General features: G+C 53.1%; 2 protein-coding genes across 2 annotated transcripts; one reads left to right on the top strand and one right to left on the bottom strand.

Annotated features, from left to right (window-relative positions):
- Positions 1-515: 515 nt before the first annotated feature.
- On the bottom strand, positions 516-6,208 carry Clrn2 (clarin 2). Its single transcript, XM_042674715.1, has 3 exons — positions 5,956-6,208; positions 1,724-1,903; positions 516-781 (listed from the first exon to the last, which is right to left on the bottom strand). Exons 1-3 carry the CDS (start codon positions 6,206-6,208, stop codon positions 516-518), a joined length of 699 nt encoding a protein of 232 aa, XP_042530649.1.
- A 2,000-nt stretch (positions 6,209-8,208) lies between these two features.
- Qdpr (quinoid dihydropteridine reductase) lies at positions 8,209-23,239 on the top strand. The gene is made up of 7 exons (XM_042674793.1): positions 8,209-8,341; positions 10,542-10,634; positions 13,663-13,759; positions 15,420-15,560; positions 16,395-16,503; positions 18,476-18,559; positions 22,635-23,239. The coding sequence occupies exons 1-7, from the start codon at positions 8,243-8,245 to the stop codon at positions 22,738-22,740; spliced, it is 729 nt and encodes a 242-aa protein (XP_042530727.1). The 5' UTR covers positions 8,209-8,242; the 3' UTR covers positions 22,741-23,239.
- Positions 23,240-24,244: the final 1,005 nt, after the last annotated feature.

Here is a 24,244-nt window from a genome sequence, read left to right as displayed (position 1 = left end):
TTCCTAGACTTCATTATCCAACTTGACTCTGCCTGCCTTAGGTTTTCACATCGTCAGACGGCACTGAGTAGCAATGACGACTCCCTGTGGATGGAGTAAGGATCTCACCTGTTAAAATAGGTAAACCACAAGGAGAATGCCCCTCATAAACGTGCTACTCTGTCAACGCTTAGTATTTTCACCCTTGGAGTATTGCTCCGAAGGCATTTCTTGAACCCATGACTGTCCTCTCCAACTGTGTGGGCAGACCCAGGGTCTGTGGACACTTCCTGGGGTATGTGGTACCTTGTATTAATAGAATGCTCTTCTGTCAGCACCACTGAAAACACCTGTTTTACAGATGAGGAAACTGAGACGCTCATAGTAATGAGAGGCCCAGCATCGTGACACAGGGTGAAGTCCCCACTCACACTACAGACTGATTCAGGACAGGATGTGAGGAGGAGAGAATCTCAGGACTACATGTCCACTCACATTACAGTCTGACTTCGGGCAGGGTGTTGGAGGAGGGGCTCTCAGTACAGGATATCCTCTGCTGTGACTGTGGCCTCTTCTATTTTGGTCTTGATCTCGGGGAGCGGGATTTGACTGATGGCCACTACAACCAAGTTAGCTGCATGGGCCGAAGCGCTGGCCACACAGATCCAAAAGGACTCTTCATACTGCTCTTCCACCACGACGAACTGGAAGAGCTTCTCCTGGAAGTTGGCGATTCGCTCGGTCAGGTTGTGAAATTTCACTGCGGCCATGAAGCTGGTGATGGCTAACGCCACGACTCCACCTGACCCCCAAAGAGACAGCTGTCACTCAGTGGCTGGTGGCAGTCCTGAGGACTCTGAAAAATGGCGTTGGCTTAAGGAATTCTTAGGGCAGCACAAGTGTGTGTGTGTGTGTGTGTGTGTGCGCGCTGGTCCTGGGGCTTGAACTCAGGGCCTGTGTGCTGTCACTGAGCTTTTTGCTCAAGGCTAGTACTCAACAGGTTGAGTCTCAGCTCCACTTCTGGCTTTCTGTGATTACTTGGAGATAAGAGTCTCACAGATGTTCCTGCTCGTGCTGGCTTCAAACTGTAATCCTCAGATCTCAGCCTCTTGAGTAGCTAGGGTGACGGGCATGAGCCACAAGTGCCCAGTTTGGGTAGCACAAATTTTAATTGCTTTTAAAAACAGTGTGTTGGATGGATTATATAGGACTTTGTTAATGTTAATACAGATGGTTGATTACATGTGTAAATGTGAATTAATTCAATACACTTACCAACATACATACATACACCCTGTACAGATACAACCACAACTACCAGCTTTTGCCCTGGAAAAGTTTTTGGCTTAGAAAATAGGGCTTAAGACCCACAAATAAGACCATAGCTTGACCGGGAACAGATGGCTCACTCCTATAATCCTAGCTACATAGAAGGCTGAGATCTGAGGATCTCGGTTCAAAGCCAACCCAGGAAGGAAAGTCTGTGTGACTCCTATTTCCAGTTAACCACCAGAAAACTGGAAGTGGCGCTGTGGCTCAAGTGGTAGAGGGCTTGCCTTGAGCAAAGAGCTCAGGGACAGCGCCCAGACCCTGAGTTCAAGCCCCAGATCAATTAAAAAAGAAAAGAAAATGTTCTAGGCAGGGAGGTGGAAGCAGAGGGTGAGGTGAGCCTTCCGCTCAGATACCTGGAGCCTAGCTTCGCGATTCCCTGGGCAGGCGTTTCTCTCCTTGGGGGACTTCTTACCTGCCAGCACATTCCATAGGAAGATGCCTCCTGGGCCGTTGACTGCCCGGTAGGGGACCTGGGTCATGTTGAGAATGGCAAGGCCCATGCTGACCAGAGACAGAGCCAAGGCCAGGGAGAGAAGCAGCAGAATGGTCACGTGGAGGCCCGTGTTGAGCTCCTTCACCAGATGTGGGAAGACTGGGGAGAGAAGACACAGAGCTCAGGATCCAAACTTGCTTCCCATGAAGGCTTTGGAAGAGGAGGACAGATGGCAAGTTCTGGGTTCTCAAAAGTTAGGAGACTCCGTGAGGGGAACTCACTGCCCCTCGCAGGGCTGCTGCTCAGTTGACCAACAACCTTCTTTCTCTTGGAGTGGCCCTCCAGCCCAGATGTGCCCCAGCGAGCGCTGGCCTTACAGCTCGAGGGTCCAGTGTGAGCAGGTGCACAGCCACGAGGCACTGACTGGCCTGGTGGCCCTTAGGCCTCATGATGAAGTTCTCATGTTGCACAATGCTTCGTGACAAATGCAACTTTCCACGGGAATGTGGACAAACAGATGAAGTGTTGATTTGTATTTTGTTTTCTTTACACAAGTCATTGGTACTAGTTGGGAAGGTCAAATGACATTCTAGAGCACTTCAAACATTGTCTGGGACAGCCTGTTCTCAGAAAACGCAATTTTTTCTGGGCACCGGTGCCTCACACCTGTCATCCTAGCTACTCAAGAGGCTAGATCTGAGGATTATGGTTCAAAGCCAGCCCAGGCAGGAAAGTCTGTGAGACTCTTATCTTCAACTAACCACTAAAAAGCTAGCAGTAGAGCTATTTTTCAAGTGGTAAAGCACCAGCCTTGAGCACAAAAGCTCAGGGAGAGGGACAGCACTCATTCTTAGTACCAGTAACCAGTACACACACACACACACACACACACACACATACGACCAGTGACCAGTACACACACACACACACACACACGACCAGTGACCAGTACACACACACACACACACTGAAAACATCTCCCAAGCCTGAGAGCCAAGTTTTTGTTGTTCTCCCTACAAGGTATTCCTTTGGCTCACAAGTTTCCAGGCAGCCCATGTTCACAGCCTGAGTTCTGATTTAACTTTCCTTCCAGTTCTGTTTCCATCTGTTATTATCTCCACATGGTCATCTCATTCGCCCTGGATACTGTACCCGGGAAGATGAGCTCTTTTCCATGGACTGGGTCTTTCTAAGGTGTCTTTCTTCCCTCTGCTTCCATTCCATCTCCCCTCTCTGAGAGTTTACTTTTCCCTTTTTCCAAATCCTCAGGCTTGTCTTATTCCAACCATGGAAGCTAATGCCCAATATCCTGTCTCCTTATCTCATCTTGATCCGACCATGTAATCCTTATGACCAGCAGAGCAATCCTCACCAAACCCTTGAAATAGGAAGTAACCACTTCCACATGACTGGCAAAGTTCAAAACGACTGTGAACACACCGCGTGGATGGCGGTGTTGGAGGAAGGCACTCTCCGATCTTGTAAGGATATTAAATCCTGTGATTGTGTTAGATGGCAATTAGTAGACATCTGTCATAGCAATTTCACTTCTTGGCATTTATTTTCCAGATACAATGTTATACATGCTCAAGGCTGCATGTATGAGGTGGTCATTATAATAGCAAAAGCTGGAGAGACATCAGTGGGAGCCTGATGGCATACTGTGTCACAGTCACACAAGGCAGGTTTTAAAGAGCTAAGCACATATGCATGGTGATGGTAAATCTGGATATTCCTATCCATGCTTGATTAATAAACAGAGCAGAAAAAAGCCATATTAGGATTATGGAGAGAGGGATTTGGGAGCATAAACTGTGATATTGGGGGAAGATGCCCAATTCTTAGCTTCCATAGTAGGAAATGTATTTTTAAAATTTTAATTTTTTTTTTTAAATCAAAGGGTGAGTATCAGCCAAATCTCCATCTAAAGGTCTTCCAGCGCATGGAGATCTTAGTTATCATTTACATCACTATTTAGAAATTCAAGTCTTTGGGAGTTTTCACGGCATCAATGATTTCCATTTGTTTTTGAGGTTGAGTCCAGATCTGGTTCCCAGAAAGCTGAGGCTCATTGGCCTTTCATGTTTGCGCCATTTTCAAGAGTTTTAGGGTGCCTATGACTCAGTGAAATTGAGGTTTCCCACTTGAAATCCATGAATGCATGAGCCACAATTGCTCTCCAGCATGGGCTGTGTACACGCCAGGTGCTTTGCACATGCTCTTTCCTTCACTCACTCTTACAGATGAGGAAACTGAGACTCAGAGATGTTAACTAGCTTAGCCAATTAGGTCAATTTGAGCTCAGAAGTACTGCCTTAACTACTCTGCTACAGGGCTTTGAAGAGAAAAACAAATCAGAAAAGCTAGTTAAGAAGAGGTCAAAATTTTCTTGAAAGTGCAGCTGGACTTCTAGAGATTTCATTTGAATTTGAATAGATATTCAAATTTCTTATCTATTGGAGTTCCTTCATTTGACTACCATATCTGATAATTCTATCAGCATCTGAGACTTAGATGATTTGTTTGCTCCTCATGCCATTAAAGTCCCTTTTGCTTTAGCAAAGCAAATATGTGTGACATTAGAAGCAAGACCCTTGTCCTAGTTGCGATGGGGAGCATACTTGTGGGGTTGAAGGTAGGGATGGAATCAGAGAATGAAAAACCACAACCCATCTAGAGTATTAGTTGCTTTGACTAAAGTTTTTTCATTCATTGATTTCTCTTTTCTCAATTTCTTCCTCTGTAAAATGGGCATAATAAACCAGTTACTGGGAGCTTATGCCTGTAGTTCTAGCTGGAGGCTGAGATCTGAGGATCAAGGTTCAAAACCAGTCAGGGCAGAAAAGTCCATGAGACTTATATCAACCAGCGGAAGGCTGGTAATGGAGGGGTGGCTCAAGGGGTAGAATGCCAGCCTTGAGCAAGAATAAAAGCTAAGCAAGTATGGAGCCTTGAGTTTAAGCCCCAGTACACACACACAATGTGTGTGTGTGTGTGTGTGTGTGTGTGTGTGTGTGTGTGTGTGTGTGATAAGCTCTTCAAGCACAATGAACCATAGCAGATGCCCTGGGGTATGACTGTGCCCTGTGCCCAGCTCCTCCGCCTCACCATCTCCTCTCCATGACCTGCTTCTCTGGGCAGGAGATATGCTCAGAGACTTTTTCCCTTGAATAAGAAGCATGAATTTCCTTCATGTGTATAAATGAAGACAATTTGTATTACATTTATAGCTTCCTGTCTTTATACATATTTAGTAAGATCTGTAGCCTGAGTAGGTAACTAGACATGACTACAATTCTGAAATAAGTCAAGTAACAAATAGAATTCCTACTCTTCTCGGACTCACAAAGTATCGATTAACTATATTTTGCTGGGATGTTGTTTTCGCCACTGATCTGACTGGCTAAAGGCCTATAACACGTTGTCTTTGTTGTGTTTTCCTTTCTGGACAGCTCATCCCCACCCCTGCTTGGATTCCTGCCTCTGCTCTTTGGCAACTGCTCTGTTTACATCTTGAGTAGCTCCGAACCGACACTTGAATGCGGGCCAATGTCAGTGCCCCGTGCCTGCTCACGTTCCCCAGTAGTCAAGTGACTTGCCCATGGCCTCCCAGTGCTCCTCACACCCCAGCACCCCAGCTCCAGCCCATTTGCTGTTGCTCCACTGGGAAGTGTTCGTATAGACTGGCGTGGAAGCAGCGCCCGCTTCCTCACCTGCCTCCTGTCTGCAGGCGCTCAGTCCTGGGAGCGAGTCATGTGGCGTGCGTTGGCTCTGCTGTTTCCTACCTGAATGATGGCAGGCAACTTATGTAACCCCTTTCCCCCAAAAAACCACCTCTGTGCATCCTCAGAAAAGCGAGAGCTCACTCCTTATACGTGTGTTGCAAGGGATAAAAGAGATGAGTGGAGCACAGGGAATAGTGTAATGCCTGACACATATGAGCACTCAATTTGTGATAGACATTACTAATAGCGGTAAGCTAGAAAAATACACAAACCCCTATTTTCTATGTCTCTATAAAAAAGAGGAATTAACGCCTCTGTGAGTGACTAAGAACCCTGGGTAGGCGCTCTATGGACCAGGCCATCCTGCGTTAGAGAAAGGCAATGGTGAAAATGGACAGTTAGACATAAACACCCTTGCAAACACCAAACAAAACAAAGCCCAGGGAAGTGTCCCCGTCCGTTTTCACAGAGCCATGCCGTACTCACTTGTGAACCGAGACTGGCGGCCCCCGAGTCCGCATTGCCGCACCTTGCACCCCCGGAAGAGCCCGTAGTAAATGTCTCCGAGGAACTTCACCAGCTCTGGATCGGTGGCATTGACCAGGTCCACTCCGGTCTGACAGAGGATCTTCCCACTCAGCCAGTGCGGCACGGCCAGTGCGACGATGATCAGGAGGAAGGAGGAGAAGCTGAGTAAAGACGCCAGCCCATACCACACTTTTTTGAACCATCCAGGCATGCTAGTGAGTGCCGATCATCCCCTGGGTCTCCCAGAAGCCATAGAGGCTGATGATCTCTTAGGGGTCTTCTGGAATCCCAGCCATGCCTGGCTCTAAGGCCAGACCTCCCCAGCACACCACAGCAAGACTTGGAGTTCTTCCTTGCATCTTTCCTCAGCACCTGCCTCCAGAGCCTGTGTTTACTACACTCACACCCCGAGCCTCTGCAGAGGTGATCTCTCCAGACGCTGGGACTCTGTGTGTGTTACTGACTTCAGCATGTTACTGAAGGCAGTAACCCTATATCTCCCAGCAGACTAGGGTTTCAGCGGCGGGCTTAATTGCTCCCCGGTTCAAGTATTTGAATAACCCTAGCATAGACTATGTACTGACCAGGCAGTTATGAACAAGCAAAACCAGGTCGATCTGATGATAAGGTGATGCACTCGAGTCTCAAATAATGCCCAGATAGAAGGAAAATACACCCAGTTGTGACGAGCACCTGCCAAAAAGGCTCAATATCAAATGTCCATCTCTTCCGTGTGTGCCCTGGCATTTCTCTAAAATGTCACTGCTGTCAGAATTCCCGGGGCTGCTGTTAATAACACAAGGACGCTGGTTCTTTAGGCTTTCATTGAAATGTGTAAACTGGAGCTTTGTAGAATGATCACTGGCTGAACCTGTAACATCTCTTTGTGGTTGTTGGAACAGCCTAAACTCTGGACCCCCTAAACACTTCCCTCACCCCTGGTCTGATGTCTTCCATCAGAAAAAAAAAAAAAAAGCTTTTTTTTTTTAATGTGTTATCAAGTAGTAAACAGTCACACTTGTCATCAGGTCCCTCCTTCCATCCCCTCCCCATCTCTCCTCTGTCCCATCCATTCCCTTTCCTTCCCTTTCTTTCCTTTTCCCTTTTTTCCCTCTTCCCTTCCCTCAGTAGTGCTGGAATTCAAAACAAAAACATAATAACCTAAAGCAGGGTACCAGTGACACATCTGTAATTCTAGCTACTCAGGAGGCCGAGATGTGAGCATTACTGTTCCTGAAAAACCAAACCAAACCTGGTTTGAAGGTATGACTCAAGTGGTAGACTGCCAGCCATGACTGAAAAAGCCCAGCCAGTGTTGAGGCCCGGAGTTCAAGCCCAGGACTATTAAAAAACCAAACCAAGCCAGGAGAAACTATGTGAAACAGGGTTGAAACCTCTACACGGGAGGAGCAGGCTGTGGCTGGGGACGGCTCCAAATGTGGATCCGGGATGTTCTTGGTCTGAGGTCAGATCTAAGGCTCCGCGTGGAGAAGCCTCGTCCTCCTCTTCCTTGGTGGTCTTTAATGGCGTTACCTCACGAAGTGTAATTCGTGAGTCAGTATCACTGTGGTGGCCATTTTTCCCTTTTAGATTATCTCCCTCCTCACATACGGGAGAGGCCTGAAGCTCAGACTCCCCGAGGCCGCTTGGTGGTCTCCAAGAGCTAGAAACCGTGAGAAGAGCCATCGCAGAATGGCCAGTGTGGGCATCGGCTGGCCTTGATTAAAACCTTTACGGCATGATCATCAACAATCCCTCCCTAAACCCTACGGGGACAGGCGGCTGTTCCTGTCTTCAGAGTGAGGACACTGAGGCACGGAGCAGTCCAGGGAGTCGGTATCAATCCGTGTGGCCAGGCTCAGCCACAACACGTTTTAGGCGGTTTGTCAGGCAACAGCCAGGGACGAGCACGAGCAAGCCCCGCCCGGGTGCCCAGCTCCTATTGGCTGGATGGCAGGAGGGACGGGCTTGTCCTGTGTCCCCGCCCACGGAGGGGCGTGGCATCTGGGCGTGGCGTGGCGCTGCGGAAAGCAGAAGTGCCGGGGGGCGGGGCGCGGCGCGGCGCTCGGGGCGGGGCTTCGCCGGTGTCCCCGCCCACGGAGGGGCGTGACATCCGGGCGTGGCAGCGGAGAGCGCGCGTGCCGGGGGCGGGCTGGGGCGCGGCGAGGCGGGACTCTCGGGGTCGGCGGTGGCCGCGGCGCTCGGCGGGGCGTTCGGAGTCGCGGGACCCGGCGGGACGAGCAGGATGGCGGCGGCGGCGGGCGAGGCGCGCCGGGTGCTGGTGTACGGCGGCCGGGGCGCGCTGGGCTCGCGCTGCGTGCAGGCCTTCCGGGCCCGCAACTGGGTAATGCCGGAGGCTGCGGGGCCGTGGCGGCTTGGGGGTGCCGCTGGGGGGAGGCTGTCACGAGGAAGTGGGGGGCCCTGGCGTCGGGGAGAGGGTGCTTGCACGTGCGTGCGCCGCCCCGCGCCGGTCTCGGGGCGCGTGCGCACCGCGGGCCTCGGCTCGGTGCTCGGCGGAGCCAGGACGCGGGATCGGGAGAGAAAGTTCCAGATGAGGGTCAGGCCTGGACCCCGGCCGTCCCCGCCCAGCCGGGCCTGACGCCCCGGGGCACACGAAGCCCCTCGAAGCAGGAGGAGGGCCCAGCCTTTCCTTCGGGCTCAGAGTCCAGCGTAGGATTCGCTCCATCCCCACCCCCGAGATGCGCGGGCCGGCCTCCCAGATCGGCGCGGGGAGCCGCGGCACCGCGGGCTCCACGGGCTCCACGGGCTCCCAACTTCATCCAGCCCTTCCGAGAACGTCCGTGCGCCCGTGCGGCCGGGCCCAGTGCGGGCAGCGGAAAGCCGCGCCTTCCCGGTGGGGTTCGTGGTTCACCGGGACTCGGGCACGGTCTGGGGAACTGGTGGACCTCCATTCTTTGTCCTTGTTACCCCCCTTCCTGTCCTGGGGCGGGCGTGCTGGAGACTTCTTTGTGTCATTGTGACTCCCCCGGGCTTGTTTTGATCCCTGTTTAGAGTGGAGATACTGATCTCTGGGGACTTCAGACTGAACAGCCCCGTTTTCGGAATATGAACCCAGCCTCACCTGTGCCAGCAGAGTTTTTCATTTTTCTCATTTAATTCTTTCTAACCAACCTTATTAATCTTTAACAGCCTGCTTTTTGGGGGAGGAAACTGCCAACTGATTAACACACACACACACACACACACACACACACACACACGCCACTTTGTGGCAGAGTCAGCATTCAGACCCCAAACCTACTGCCAACTGATTAACACACCCACACACGCCACTTTGTGGCAGAGTCAGCATTCAGACCCCAAACCTGAAACCCCTCTGATTCAGGGCAGCAGTCCTAGTGGGGCAGGGTCCTCCAGATGTGGTCCTGCAAGTGGAATCTGGGCAGCCACTTGTTTATATAACATATATATTATATGTTATAATATATTTTTATTAGCCTAAGAGCTAAGAAGAGTTTGCCATTTTCAAAGGGATTAAAAAATTGAGATCTGGATTGCTGTCTCTGGGTGTCCCTAGAAGGAGGGTTTGCCCTGGAGAAGTAGTGGTGGGGAGGAAGGAAGGTGTTGGGGTGTAGGGTGCATAAGAGGTAAGAGGTCAGCGCTGTTTTTTTTTGTTGTTGTTTGTTTTTTTGTTTTTGTCAGTTATGAGACTTGAACTCTGGGCCTGGAAACTGTCCCTCAGCTCTTCAGCTCAAGGCTAGCGCTCTACCACTTGAGCCACAGTGAGCTAAGAGTCTCACGGACTTTCCTGCCTGGGCTGGCTTTGAACTGCGATCCTCAGATCTCAGCCTCCTGAGTAGCTAGGATGACAGGAGTTAGCCACCAGTGCCCTGCTTTGTTTGTTTTTTTCCACTTGTATCTTGAGCATCCCTGAAATACTTTCCCCCAAGTAAGCTTTTTTTTTTTCTTCTTCTGGTGTTCGGGGCAGAACCTTTGAGTGTGTGAAGCAAGCGCTCTGTGACTGAGCTACACCCTCAGCCCCAGGCCAAAGCTTTTTTGAGAGCCCATGTGATGCCCCAACTGGAAAACGCTGTATCATGAAACTTCACTGCTTGCACAAAATCATTTTCTAAAAAATTGTGAGAAGGAAAAACTAGTAGAGAGCAAAGGAAAGGGTGATACTGTCCAAAAGAAATGAATTCATTACCCGCCTTATGAAATGATAACCCCTTTGTACATCACCTTTATAATGACAAAAATATTTAATAAACATTGTGTAAAATGACCTTCGGGCTATGAGTATAAAGTATATATGAAACAAGTGAATTTTGGGTTTAGACTTGAATCCTATCCCCAAGATATTGTCTATGTCCATATAGATATCTATGGATATATAGATATATATGCAAATACTCCAAAATTTTTTTTAAAGTCCAAAATATGAAACATTTCCAGTTGCAAGCATTTTGGATAGGGATACCTATAAGCCCACCTTCCTCCCCTCCCTCCGTTTCCAGGTGTGGGTCTTTAAAGAAGTAAGAACTTCCTCTCTCCTCACCAAAACTATTTTTTCCTTTGCTCAGTGGGTTGCCAGCATTGACGTGGTGGAGAACGAAGAAGCGAGTGCCAGTGTCATTGTTAAAATGACAGACTCATTCACGGAGCAGGCCGATCAGGTAGTTCCAGAAAGATCTCTAAATGCTGCAGCAGGAGAGCTTTGGGGAGGGGTTGCCCTGGCTAGGTCTTTTTTTCCTTCAGTGATTTATTTCTCACAGTGTTGGGGGTAGAGACCAGGGCCTGGAGCACTCTGGGAAAGTGCTCTGCCACGGAACCTCCCCCTCCAGCCTCCCACTATTGCCTCTGTAATGATAAAAGCTATTTGTGTCTGTGGAGGAAAAGTTGGAGAAAGTAAAAAAAGAAAAAATGGATCTGGTTCCAGTGGCTCACACATGCAATTTTTGCTACTCGGGAGGCTGAGATCTGAGGATGCCAAGCCCAGCAGGAAAGTCTGTGAGACTTGTCTCTAATTAACTCCAAAAATCCAGAAATGGAGCTGTGGTTCAAGTGGTCAAGTGCTAGCCCTGAGCAAGAGAAGCTCAGGGACAGTGCCCAGGCCCTGAGCTCAAACTCCAGAACCAACAAAAAAAATTAATTACAAAGATAAATTGTATAATCTTATTTTCTTGTCTGGCTTAGGCATACTGATTATTACTTTTGCAAGTAGGAATAATTTCGTATTATTATTTTACAGTTAGACTTTTTAAAAAAATTTATTCTTTAAACGTATCTTCAGATATACTTAACTCTTAAAGGTAAATGTATATTCAAATTGTGTATGTAAATATTATACATTTAATTTAAATACCAGTGCGTTACTTTAAAAAAGCCTCTTTGTAGACAGAGCTTTTCACTTTGTGGATTGCCCACAGTTTACTTTCTGCTTCATGGTTTTTTTTGTTTTGTTTTGTTTTTATTGCTTTACTATTTATCAAGAATGGTGTGGTGACCATCTTTGTCTCTGTATCTGATTGGTCTTTATCTGATTTGGGTCTTTTCTAAAAAATAGAGTTACCTAGCTCAAAGCATGAACAGATTTTTTGTTCAGTTTATATGTTATATGTTCAGTTATAATGTTATTCCTGTTATGTAAAACAAGAAGCCCGTTAGAATGACACAAATATGGAGGGAAACTGTGATTCATTCCTTTCCTCCCTAGGAGAGGGTCACTTTCTAGAAGGATCATTGGTACTGATGTGCCGATGTCTTCATCTACATTTCGTGGTTGTTCTCACTCAGAGGAGTCTTCCACGCGGCGGCGCCGGGCTCGGTGGAGTGTGTCCTGCGCCAGTGCCCCAGCCCTGGTTCACAGAGAACCCTTCCCTCTTTGTATGATGCACCACATTTTTCTGAATTTTGAGATTTCTTTTCCAGTGCTGGTACTGGGGCTTGAATTCAGTGCCTTGGGGCTGTCCCTTAGCTTTTTTGCTCAAGGCTAGTGCTGTTTGAGCCACAGCTCCACTTGTAGCTTTTTCTTGCATGCCAGAGGGTCGGAGTGGGTGGTGGCGTGGGGTGGGGTGATTATTTGGGGATAAGAATCTCACGAACTTTCCTTCCCCTGCTGACTTTGAACTGTGACCCTCAGACCCGAGGCTTCTGTGTAGCTCAGGTTACAGGCGTGAGCCACCAGCACCAGGCTTGATGTGCCATTTGTTCACCACCATTCTATGAGGCTGGGGATGGGCAGTTTTCCCTCTGGAAGCGCTGGTTTCAGGTGCTGAGTGGCATGGCCAGCCAGCCAGCCAGGGCGCGGCGGAGCGCGCTCTTCATGTGAACTCGGGGTCTGAGTGGGTGGACTTTACATTCAGTTGCGCTTTCCCTCATCATCGGGACACTGAAGACAAGACCATTGGCCATTCTGAATAATAAATGCGGGCACCAAACTCAGCAGATGCCCAGCTCTCTTCCATGAATAGTGTAGTCTTTGTATATAACCTGTAATCCTCCAGTACACCTTAAACCATCTCTCAATGACAGTACTTACATAATAGCAATACCATGTTAATACTTGTTAAACCATGTTATTTAGTATAATGACAACAAAAAGAAGTCCTTAACATGTTTAACAGATACAAGGTTTTTTTCTTTTTTTTTTTTCCCCAGAATATTTCAGTTTGAGGTCGTTTGAAACTTTGGATGTGTAGGCCACGTAGGACCCTCATTTTTACCTATGTGATACCTGGGCTGTACTAGACGTTGACACGGCCTCATGAGCTGCCAGCCACCATTCTGAGGGCTGTATTTACATGAAGGCACCTGGTCTCCATACAACGCGCAACATCTGTTTCTCATGTTATCTCCCTTTTAGAAATGATGAGGCGGAAGCCCAGAAACACTAGGTCTTCGCTCAGGGTCAAAAGGCAGGGGTAGCTTCTGTGGGATTTGAGCTGGCAGTGGTGGCAGTGGGGTTTGATGGCTATGCTCTTAGCATTGAGCGAAAGCAAATAGCATCATGTGAGCAGAGTAGGGAGAGCTGGGACTGGGCGGGGGTGGAGTCCCCGGGTCTGGAGAAGCGTGTGCCTTCTATGAGTGGGTCCCCGTGGTCTGGGCCGCCAGCGGCTCCGTGTTCACCGCAGGTCCTGATGTGCACAAGGGCTGCCTGAGTTGCTGCTGCCTGAGACTTGAGTATGAAAAGCATCAGGAAGACTCAGACGGCCCCAGGGCTGGCAGAACAAAACCAAAAAGAACTCCCAAGCACTCTGTACTCACCAACATTTTGCCATTGACAATCTTACCTTGCTGTTGATATTTCGTGGACATTTTCTTAGGTTACGATTCTATCATTTGTGAAGAAAGTTTAAAAAGGAATATACCAGAATATATTACTACTCTATTTCTGGCTTTTTCTTGGTCTTTTCTCTTTTTGGTACTGGGGATCGAACCCAGGATGTTGCACGTGGTACACAAGCGCTTTGCCACTGTTACACCCCAACACATCTCAGCGTTCTCCACTGTCTGTAAGGAGACTAGCCTGCTTCAGGAGAATCTCACTGAAATCGACTTGGACCTCAGCAGTGTATGGTCTGTGGACTAGTTTCCTATGCAAATTGCCAGCCAGCTTTATAGGAAGAAAGAAACTGAGGTGTCTGTAAGGGTGCGTTTCAGTTTGCCCTACAGCTCACGCCGCTTTGTGTCCCTGTGTTCAAGGTGACCGCTGAGGTTGGAAAGCTCTTGGGTGATCAGAAGGTGGATGCCATTCTTTGTGTGGCCGGAGGATGGGCCGGGGGCAATGCCAAATCCAAATGTAAGTTGTTTTCTGAGTTAATCATTCATTGTGCTCTGCTCTGCCCTTTGCCCTGCTGACATGGATTGCCCGCCACCTGGGTGCCAGGCAGCTGTCTGGCTGTTTGTCTCCCGGAATCTTTACAGTAGCTGAGCATGTCTGTTTGACTGGGCTGTGTGTAAAGAACAGATTATTTCTCACAGTTCTGGAGGATGGGACATCCAAAGCTGAGGTTTTGGCCCCTGCAAGGGCCTCCGCTAGCATCATCCCCCAGTGGAAGAGAACACGGGGAATAGAGTGGAACGGGGCCTGGAACCCATCTTTTTGCCAGTAGCCCATTCCTGCAGTAATGGCTTCACCAGTTTGTGAGTGCAGAGCTCTTGACTTGACTCTTTAAAAAAGTGGCAGTACTGGGGTTTGAACTCAGGGCCTTCCTCACTCTTGCTTATGCTACCATTTGAAGCATGTCTCCAGCCCTACTTATTTTGCTGCTTTTTTTTTTTTTTTTCCCCCGGTCGTGGGGCCTGAACTCTGGGCCTGGGCGCTGTCCCTCAGCTTCTTAGCTCAAGGCAGCACTCTACCACTTGAGCCACAGCACCACTTCCAGCTTTTTCTGTTTATGTGGTGCTGAGGACTCAAACCCAGGGCCTCATGCATGCGAGGCAAGTACTCTACCACTGAGACACCTTCCAAGTCCCTTTTGCTGCTGCTTTTGGAGATGAAGTCCAGTGAGCTTTCCTGTCTAGGCTGGCTTCAATTTTCTAGATCTCCATTCTCTTGAGCAGCTAGGATTCTAGCTCAGTCCCTGACACTGGGCATGGCCTCCCATGAACACATCCGTCCATCAGCACTGCGCACTGGGGATTAAGTTTCCCACACCTGACCTTGGAACCACCTTCACACATAGATCTCTATTGCAAGGTAGTGACAACACCTCATTTTATGGGTGAAGGAAAAGCTTCCCACTGAGTAATAATCTTTTGGAATTTTTATCAAGACCAAAAGCTGACATAAACATATACGTTCTTAAAAATCTAATCCCATCATAAGATTAAACAGGTGTGAGTGTGTGTGTGTGTGTGTGTGTGTGTGCACGAGTGTGCACATGTTCTCATATTGGGCTTGAACTCAGGACCTGGATGTGTCTCTGAGCTTTTTCACTCAGGGCTAGTGCTCTACCTCTTGGATCACAGCTCTACTTCTGGCTTTTTGCTCACTAATTGGAAATAAGAGTCTCTCAGATTTATCTGCCTAGTCTGGCTTCAAACCTTGATCCTCAGATCTCAGTATCCTGCCTAGCTAGGATTACAGGTATGAGCTACCAGTGCCTGGCTGGTTAAACAGGTTTGAGACAATACCAATCTAGTGAATTTATTAACCTCAGCTTTGTCTGCTTAAACTTACTGGTTCAAATTTTACCAAGTAGCAGGTAGGAAAGCTGAGCCTTGATTGGGATATCAAAACTGTGCCCCTGCCATTGAACCGGATGTTGTTTGTATCAATTAGATCTTGTTACAAATGGGGATGAGGAATGGGGGGGGGGGGGGGACACCTTGGAAGGGTCTTTCTTGAGTCTTGGGTTGTGTGAGTTGAGCATGAATTTTGATTCCTTCTCTGGGAATGATGAGCCCACTTTTTTTTCTCTTTCCTTCTTTCCCTTCTTCCCTTCCTTCCTTCTCAGCTCTCTTTAAAAACTGTGACCTGATGTGGAAGCAGAGTATGTGGACGTCGACCATCTCCAGCCACCTGGCCACCAAGCACCTGAAGGAGGGCGGCCTCTTGACCTTGGCCGGTGCCAAGGCTGCCCTGGATGGGACCCCGGGTAAGCCCGTAGGACTCGGCCGTGAAAGGAGAGTGTCCCTGTGCTCTGGGCTGCTGGATGGGCTGTAGAAACTGTGTTGGTTGTGAGTTCTTTTGACTTTGGTCCTTACTTCCCGCACACCTGGGGAAATCTATGTATAGTTTAGAATAAATTATGAATCAGACTTATCAATAAACCCACTAGTTGGAAAGAAAATTGTCACTTGGAAAGCTGCTCACCTCCCCTGTCTCAGGTTGTGCCTGTGGACTGGCGGGTGAGCTGTACTAAATGCCGGACCGCCGTGGAGCGGTTAAGCACCGGTCGGGGATGGCAGTCCTGCCTTAGGGATCATGCGCCATGTTATAATTGGAAAGCGGTGTTTTCTTAGTTACGGATAGTTTGTTTTGTGCCTTACAAATGATCTCTTCCTACCTGCATTTTGTACCCAGAGAAAGGGTTGTGGCACACAGTGAGGCCATCTGGGTAGCTGTGTGTTTGGGTTTGATCCCGTGTGTTGCTGCAGTGAGTGGGAAGGGAGTCCAGGGCTTGGCGGAGCTTCGGGTGTCCGCGTGGAGAAGTCGGCCGGGGTCCGCGCCCGCCCAGAGCCTTCCCACGGTCCTGCCTGCCTGCCGTCCAGGAGCGAGAGGGACGCCCGCCCCCGGGGGCCTCGAGGCTAGGCGCCACCCTCCCCTCCGCCCTGTCACTTGGGGCCCTGTCACTCGGGGCCTGCGGGGCGCGGCTGTCCCGCGGCGGGGCGGGGCTGTCCGGCGGCGGGCGCGGTCCTGCGGTCCTGCGGTCCTGCGGACCCGCGTGCCCGGCTGCCGTGGTCACGATTGTCTTCTCTCCATCTGGCAGGGATGATCGGCTACGGCATGGCCAAGGGCGCCGTCCACCAGCTGTGCCAGAGCCTGGCGGGGAAGAACAGCGGCATGCCGCCCGGAGCCGCCGCCGTCGCCGTGCTCCCGTAAGCCGGTGCTCCCTAAACCCGTGCTCCCTGACCCCGTGCTCCCTGACCCCGTGCTCCCTGACCCCGTGCTCCCTAAACCCGTGCTCCCTAAACCCGTGCTCCCTAAGCCCGTGCTCCCTAAGCCCCATGCTCCCTAAACCCGTGCTCCCTAAACCCGTGCTCCCGTAAGCCGGTGCTCCCTGACCCCGTGCTCCCTAAACCCGTGCTCCCCTTAGTGCCGTAGTGCTCCCGGAGCGCCTGCTGAGCTCGGCCTGTGGCCCAGAGCCGCCCTTGCGGTTTCCCAGGGGCCGGTAGGCTGCAGATACTTCTCTGCGCCGCTGTGGTCAAGGGTCCCAGGCTGGTCACGTCGCAAGCAGCAGGCGTTTTGGCCTCAGTTCTGGAGGTCCATGGTGTCCGGGAGCGCGCGTTCGTGTCCGCTGCGCCTTCTCTGCGTTAGTTGGGAGCGGGCGGAGGCGCGCAGCTCCGGGACGCGCAGGAACCCTTTCTGTGCGGGTGGAGCCCCATGCAGGCCCTGTGAGGGCCGGCTCCCGTCCCCGCCGCTCGGCACACCCTGGCAGGACCGCAGGCTGGACTGCCCCGGGCCGTCTGGGCTGGTCGAGGCCTGGCTCCGTGTGTCTGTTTGGTTTTTTCCCTTTCTTATTTTCATTTTTCCTTTCTTCTCGTTCCGTCTTTAGAATTAGTCCACACATTTTATTTTGCTATAATACTTGGGTTTCACACTGGCCAGTGTGTGTGTGTGTATGTGTGTGTGTTGTGTATGTGTGTGTTGTGTATGTGTGTATGTGTTGTGTGTATGTGTGTGTTGTATGTGTGTATGTGTGTTGTGTGTGTATGTGTGTGTGTATGTGTGTGTGGTGTGTGTGTGTATGTGTGTATGTGTGTGTTGTGTGTGTGTTGTGTGTATGTGTGTGTTGTGTGTTGTGTGTATGCGTGTGTGTTGTGTGTGTATTGTGTATGTGTGTTGTGTGTATGTGTGTGTTGTATGTGTATGTGTGTTGTGTGTATGTGTGTTGTGTGTATGTGTGTTGTGTGTGTGTGTGTGTGTTGTGTGTATGTGTGTGTGTGTTGTGTGTATGTGTGTGTTGTGTGTGTGTATGTGTGTTGTGTGTGTGTTGTGTGTGTGTGTTGTGTATGTGTGTGTGTTGTGTGTGTGTGGGGGGAGGGGCAGGCAAGGCTGCTGGGATGGGGAAGGGAGACATGGGAAACCACAGGGACATTTCTCTCTGTGACCCGCAAGCCAGTCCCCAGCCAGCTGTCCCCACCCCGCAGAGGCCCCTGCCTTGGAGGTATCTTGTTCCTTCTGTTAGAATTCCTCACTGTGTGGCTTGACTCTGCCTCATGTCCACAAAGGGACTTCCCTGTCCTTTCTGTTCTGTACTTTGAGCTAGGTTTTGGAGACATTCCTGAGGGTCTGAGCTCCGCTTTCCCCTCCTGAAAGCCTTACGAGCTTGTGCTCTCCTGTTTAAGGAATATTATTCCACTTAGTCCTTGGAGATGAGCATGCCACCTTTTGTGACTACACAAAGCACTTTCCTCTGAGAGTATTTAAAGTAAGAGTGCAGTGGGCCTCTGCCCACTTTCTTCTTGTCTGCTGGGGGGTGTGTCACAAAGGAGCCTTACTGAGTGACACTGAGAGGTTGTTTTTTGTTTTTGCCAGTCGTGGGGCTTGAACGTTGCCCCAGCTCCTTTTTTGCTCAAGGCTAGCACTCTATTACTTGAGCCACAGCGCCACTTCTGGCCTTTTCTGTGTATGTGGTGCTGAGGAATCGAACCCAGGGCTTCGTGCATGCAAGGCAAGCGCTCTACCACTAGGCCTCACTCCTAGCCCAAGAGCTAACAGCTTCCTGGTCCCTGGTGTTCTGGCTGACCCCACGAAAATGTCACACTTGGTGCAAGACGCTCAGAGGCGATGCTGCCCTGCCGTGCTTTCCTGAGGGCTGCAAGTGACCTCCTTCTCTCTGCCTTGCAGGGTGACCCTGGACACCCCCATGAACAGGAAGTCCATGCCCGAGGCTGACTTCAGCTCCTGGACACCCTTAGAATTTCTGGTGGAGTGAGTATGGCCACAGCCACGGCTGCCTGCGAGGGTGGAAGGAGAAGCCCCTGCTCCTGGGTCACGGGGGACCCCAGCGTGCCCCCGGCCGTGTGGGACTCGCTCAGGACCGGGGAGGAGCAGTGGTCTGGAGGGGCTCCTGGTGGCAGCGCAGGCCCTGGCTCACTCCCCACGGACTGACCCGCGCCTTTCCCGCCGCGGGCCTGGGTGCCCGTCCTTATAAAGCGGTCCATGGTAGTGGTTGGGAGGAGACAGGGCGGCAGCGAGCGCCAAGCCCTCGCTCCAAGGCCCGGCCCCGCCAGCGCCCAGGAAACGGCCATGGCAGCGAGGCTGGGTGGAAGGTCTGGTCCGTGTCCCGTCAGCGTGGGCCATTGCCACGCTGGGAGCCCCGCGCAGAGCGCTTTGCTCCTTTGTGTTGCCCGCGGCGGCACAGCTTCTCCGCCGTCTGTGGCGAGCCCCACCGAGCGGCCACCCTGTCCTCAGAGCAGGTGAGCTGAGCACGGGGCGACGCCCGCCCCGCTGTGCCCGCTGTGCCCGCTGTGCCCCGCTGTGCCCGCTGTGCCCCCTGTGTCCGCTGTGTCCGCTGTGCCCGCTGTGCCCGCTGTGCCCGCTGTGCCCCCTGTGCCCGCTGTGCCCGCTGTACCCGCTGTGCCCTCTGTACCCCGCTGTGCCCGCTGTGCCCTCTGTGTCCGCTGTGCCCGCTGTGCCCGCTGTGCCCTCTGTACCCCGCTGTGCCCCGCTGTGCCCGCTGTGCCCCCTGTGTCCGCTGTGCCCGCTGTGCCCCCTGTGTCCGCTGTGCCCGCTGTGCCCCGCTGTGCCCGCTGTGCCCCCTGTGTCCGCTGTGCCCGCTGTGCCCGCTGTGCCCCCTGTGTCCGCTGTGCCCCGCTGTGCCCGCTGTGCCCGCTGTATCCGCTGTGCCCCGCTGTGCCCGCTGTGCCCGCCCCGCGGTGCCCTGCTGTGCCCGCCCCGCTGTGCCCGCTGTGCCCGCCCCGCTGTGCCCCACTGTGCCCGCTGTGCCCGCTGCGCCCGCCCCGCTGTGCCCGCTGTGCCCCCTGTGCCCCCTGTGTCCGCTGTGTCCGCTGTGCCCGCCCCTCTGTGTCCGCTGTGCCCGCTGTGCCCGCTGTGTCCGCTGTGCCCTGCTGTGCCCGCCCCTCTGTGCCCGCTGTGCCCGCTGTGTCCGCTGTGTCCGCTGTGCCCGCTGTGCCCTGCTGTGCCCGCCCCTCTGTGTCCGCTGTGCCCGCTGTGCCCTCTGTGCCCCGCTGTGCCCGCTGTGCCCTCTGTGCCCGCCCCGCTGTGCCCGCTGTGCCCCGCTGTGCCCCGCTGTGCCCGCCCCGCTGTGCCCCGCTGTGCCCGCTGTGCCCGCCCCGCTGTGCCCGCTGTGCCCCGCTGTGCCCGCTGTGTCCGCTGTGCCCGCTGTGTCCGCTGTGCCCGCTGTGCCCGCTGTGCTCGTGTGTCCGCTGTGCCCGCTGTGTCCGCTGTGCCCGCTGTGCCCCCTGTGTCCGCTGTGCCCCCTGTGTCCGCTGTGCCCCGCTGTGCCCGCTGTGCCCGCTGTGTCCGCTGTGCCCGCTGTGCCCGCTGTGTCCGCTGTGCCCGCTGTGCCCGCTGTGTCCTGCTGTGCCCGCTGTGTCCGCTGTGCCCGCTGTGCCCGTGTGTCCGCTGTGCCCGCTGTGCCCGCTGTGCCCGCTGTGCCCCGCTGTGCCCGCTGTGCCCGCTGTGTCTGCTGTGCCCGCTGTGTCCGCTGTGCCCCGCTGTGCCCGCTGTGCCCGCTGTGCCCGCTGTGCCCGCTGTGCCCCGCTGTGCCCCCTGTGCCCGCTGTGCCCGCTGTGTCCGCTGTGCCCGCTGTGCCCGCTGTGCCCGCTTTGCTCGTGTGTCCGCTGTGCCCGCTGTGCCCGCTGTGTCCGCTGTGCCCGCTGTGTCCGCTGTGCCCGCTGTGCCCGCTGTGCTCGTGTGTCCGCTGTGCCCGCTGTGTCCGCTGTGCCCGCTGTGCCCGCTGTGCCCGCTGTGCCCGCTGTGTCCGCTGTGCCCCGCTGTGCCCCCTGTGCCCGCTGTGCCCGCTGTGTCCGCTGTGCCCGCTGTGCCCGCTGTGTCCGCTGTGCCCCGCTGTGCCCCCTGTGCCCGCTGTGCCCGCTGTGTCCGCTGTGCCCGCTGTGCCCGCTGTGTCCGCTGTGCCCCGCTGTGCCCCCTGTGCCCGCTGTGCCCCGCTGTGCCCCCTGTGCCCGCTGTGTCCGCTGTGCCCGCTGTGCCCGCTGTGTCCGCTGTGCCCGCTGTGTCCGCTGTGCCCGCTGTGCTCGTGTGTCCGCTGTGCCCGCTGTGTCCCGCTGTGCCCGCTGTGCCCGCTGTGCCCGCTGTGCTCGTGTGTCCGCTGTGCCCGCTGTGCCCGCTGTGCCCGCTGTGCCCGCTGTGTCTGCTGTGCCCGCTGTGTCCGCTGTGCCCGCTGTGCCCGCTGTGTCCTGCTGTGCCCGCTGTGTCCGCTGTGCCCGCTGTGCCCGCTGTGCCCGCTGTGCTCGTGTGTCCGCTGTGCCCGCTGTGCCCGCTGTGTCCGCTGTGCCCGCTGTGTCCGCTGTGCCCCGCTGTGCCCCCTGTGCCCGCTGTGCCCGCTGTGTCCGCTGTGCCCGCTGTGTCCGCTGTGCCCGCTGTGCCCGTGTGTCCGCTGTGCCCGCTGCGCCCGTGTGTCCGCTGTGCCCGCTGTGCCCGCTGTGCCCGCTGTGCCCGCTGTGTCCGCTGTGCCCGCTGTGTCCGCTGTGCCCGCTGTGCCCGTGTGTCCGCTGTGCCCGTGTGTCCGCTGTGCCCGCTGTGCCCGCTGTGCCCGCTGTGCCCGTGTGTCCGCTGTGCCCGCTGTGTCCGCTGTGCCCGTGTGCCCGCTGTGCCAGCGCGCTCGCCGCTTTGAGGGCTGCCCACGGTGTCGGCGGAGCTGGGGCTGCACATTGGCCTGATGTTCCCACTCACTGATGTTGGAAGGAAGTGATATGCTGGACTCACCTGTCACGTGCTGGCCATGCTGAGCACGTCCTCCTGACCTAAGGCTTGGGACTTGGAGCGGGGGAGGGGCCTCGGGTCCCACAGAGTCCAGCAGCTGTGACCCGTGACGCCCGTGCTGGGGACCACAGTGTTTGATTGGTGATAAAGTCAAAATTGTGCCAGAGACTAAGCTTTGAATCCCGATGAGGTTCGAATTTCCTTTCTTTTTCTCTCTTTGGTGGTGTCAGGTCAGGGTTTGAACCCAGGCTTCACACGTGCTAGGCAGGTGCTCTGCAGACTCAGAGCGAAGGTCGTCACCTGACATCCTCGCTAGTATAAATAGGATCATGGTTGTGGACGGCCGAGGCCAAGTGTAAGCCTCCATTTCAAAAATAACCAGAGCAAAAGCGGTTGGGGTCATAGTTGAGTGGTAGAGCATCTTCCTTGCAAGCGCTGAGCCCTGAGTTCACACTTCAGCCCTGCCAAAAAACAAAAGCAAAATTTAAGAAGGAAATCAAATGTCCGCGCAGCTCTGAAGCACACCTGGCCTTTGTATCTGTGTTCTGCGCCCAGAGCTCTTCAGCGGCTTTTGAGCTGAACACATGCAGATACTTTTTCCCTTGTCAGTGTTTCCTAAACCTATTAAAGCTGTTTAACTGTGGTGGTCTCTGGTAATGCTGAGACGACTGAAATACGGGAGCTTGTGTATAGGTTACGTGCAGTCCGTGCTGTTTTCTGTAAGGGACTTGAGCTTCTCAGATTTTCTGTCCTGAGGTCCTGCAGCCAATGCCCTGCAAACACTGAAGGACTTGTTTGCTGTACATATGTCCATCTATTAGAATTAACCAACTGAGGTCTTTTAAAATTACTTAAAAAGGTTGCGACCGTGTTGTAAAGAATTTCAACCACGCAGAAAAACTGCAGAGATGAAAGCTGAGAGCACGGTGACTCCTGCTGCTCAGGCTGCCGTGATTCTGGTCCAGAGCTCCTGGAACCTGCTCTGGGATCCATGATGTCCAGTGGTCTCCCAGCTTCACCTCTCATCATCCCGCGCCGAGGCCATTGGTGTGAACGTAAGAATGCTTTGAAAATGCTAAGTGTTTGTTCTTTGTTCTAGAACTTTCCATGACTGGATCACAGGGAAAAACCGACCAAGCTCAGGAAGCCTCATGCAGGTGGTAACCACGGAGGGAAAGACGGAGCTCACCCCGGCGTATTTTTAAGCTCCATCTCCATACCTGAGAGGAACCTGCCAGAAGCATCATAGCCTGTGTCAGTGTGGCTACGTCCGGCACTTGTTTTCCATGCTTCTGTTTGTGGTACAAGATGCGCTAATGTGAAGTAACTTGGGAGGAGGGCGCAGCCTGCCATACTGTGCTCCTGCGTGGGTGGGGCGTGGGCAGCAGCCTGCACTGTCACGTTGGATTGCTCTGCAGCCGCTGGTCTGCCTGACGGTGGCTGCCATCTTGATAATCGGGGCGCCCTGGTATGGAGGGGCCGTGTATTTTGAGGGCCCAGTTGTTTTTGCGTGTTGTTTATGTCATAGTTGTAGTTTTGTGGCCTCAAGTTAAACTGCCTTAAAACTCTCTATGTGATAGAAGCAACATGTCACAAACTCTGTCCTGTGTCCCTTGAGCAGTTGCCAAGTGTCCCTCGGTCTGGGCTAAATGTGCAAGAGAAATACTTGGGAGTGTTCTTCCTAATAAACACCCCTCCCTCCTGTATCATGTGGTCTTCTCTAAGCAAACCCCGCCTCGTGCAGGCTCAGGCGCGGTGTGGCAGGGTGACAGGCTGCTGCGGGACTTCTGATGTTCTTAAAAGGTGTGAGTGCAAATTCTGGAGTGTGCTTTGCACACAGCAGCACAGGCCAGAGCATATCCTGGACATAGCCAGCTCTCGGGGGGTGGGGGGTGGGGGGTGGGGGGGCCCCTCGAGGGTTGACTAAAAGCGACCCTCACGTGACTGGTGCAGGCCCTTCTCATGAGGACTGGTGCTGCACCGCATCCGCTCAGAGGCGGGAGCAATGCTCATTGCTGCCAGGACTTGGCCCACGGCCTCTGCTACGATGTGGGGTTTTTGGTCTCTCGCACATTTAACACATCTACTGTTGGAAATATTACAGTGGCTCCAAAGTAAAATGGAGTGTCCTGGGATGGGCTTGGCGTCGCTTCTGCCTCTGGCAGCCACCCCTACCCATCCCGCACGCCGTTCATGCTGCAGGGAGTGTCCACCCTGGCCGGGGCACAGAAATGCAGCCAGTCCATGGCCTGTCCGGGTGGTTTCCCGCGCGTGTTGTCAGTGGTCTTCCATGTTGCCGCAGGAGTGCTGGGCGCTTTCCTCCTGCGTCACGTTCCCGTGCGTATACACTGCAGTCTTGTTCACCCACGGAGCCACCCATACACACACACCGCTTTTCACTTTAGGCTGTTGTGAACAGTGCTGCTGTGTACAAGTAGTTTTTGGTCCTTTTGGATATAATCAGGAGTGACTTTACTTGATCTTAGGCTTTCTGTGTTTTAGCTTTTTATGGAGTCCTGTGGTTCTTGTCATGGTACTTCATGGTGATTGTTTAAGGCTAGCACACTTACCACTTGAGCTATAGCTCTACTTCTGTCTTTTCTTTGCTGGTTAATTGGAGATAAGTGTCTCACAGACTTTCGTGCCCAGGCTGACTTTGAACCACGATCCTCAGCCTCCTGAGTAGCTAGAGTGACAGGTGTGAGCCAC

This window comes from Dipodomys spectabilis, unplaced genomic scaffold, assembly GCF_019054845.1.
Source record: "Dipodomys spectabilis isolate Male_0828 unplaced genomic scaffold, ASM1905484v1 ptg000021l, whole genome shotgun sequence".
Lineage (NCBI taxonomy): Eukaryota > Metazoa > Chordata > Mammalia > Rodentia > Heteromyidae > Dipodomys > Dipodomys spectabilis.
The sequence above is the reverse complement of the archived record's forward strand: the minus strand, read 5'-3'. Positions and strand labels throughout refer to the sequence as shown.

Excerpts from the sequence above, each read along its gene's own strand:
- Qdpr (XM_042674793.1), top strand. The coding sequence starts at position 8,243 with ATGGCGGCGGCGGCGGGCGAGGCGCGCCGGGTGCTGGTGTACGGCGGC. Across the intron at positions 8,342-10,541 it reads CCTTCCGGGCCCGCAACTGG|TGGGTTGCCAGCATTGACGT; the intron begins GTAATGCCGGAG and ends TCCTTTGCTCAG. Across the intron at positions 13,760-15,419 it reads GGGCAATGCCAAATCCAAAT|CTCTCTTTAAAAACTGTGAC; the intron begins GTAAGTTGTTTT and ends CTTCCTTCTCAG.
- Clrn2 (XM_042674715.1), bottom strand. The coding sequence starts at position 6,208 with ATGCCTGGATGGTTCAAAAAAGTGTGGTATGGGCTGGCGTCTTTACTC. Across the intron at positions 1,904-5,955 it reads CCGCCAGTCTCGGTTCACAA|TCTTCCCACATCTGGTGAAG; the intron begins GTGAGTACGGCA and ends TTCTCTCCCCAG. Across the intron at positions 782-1,723 it reads CCTATGGAATGTGCTGGCAG|GTGGAGTCGTGGCGTTAGCC; the intron begins GTAAGAAGTCCC and ends TTTGGGGGTCAG.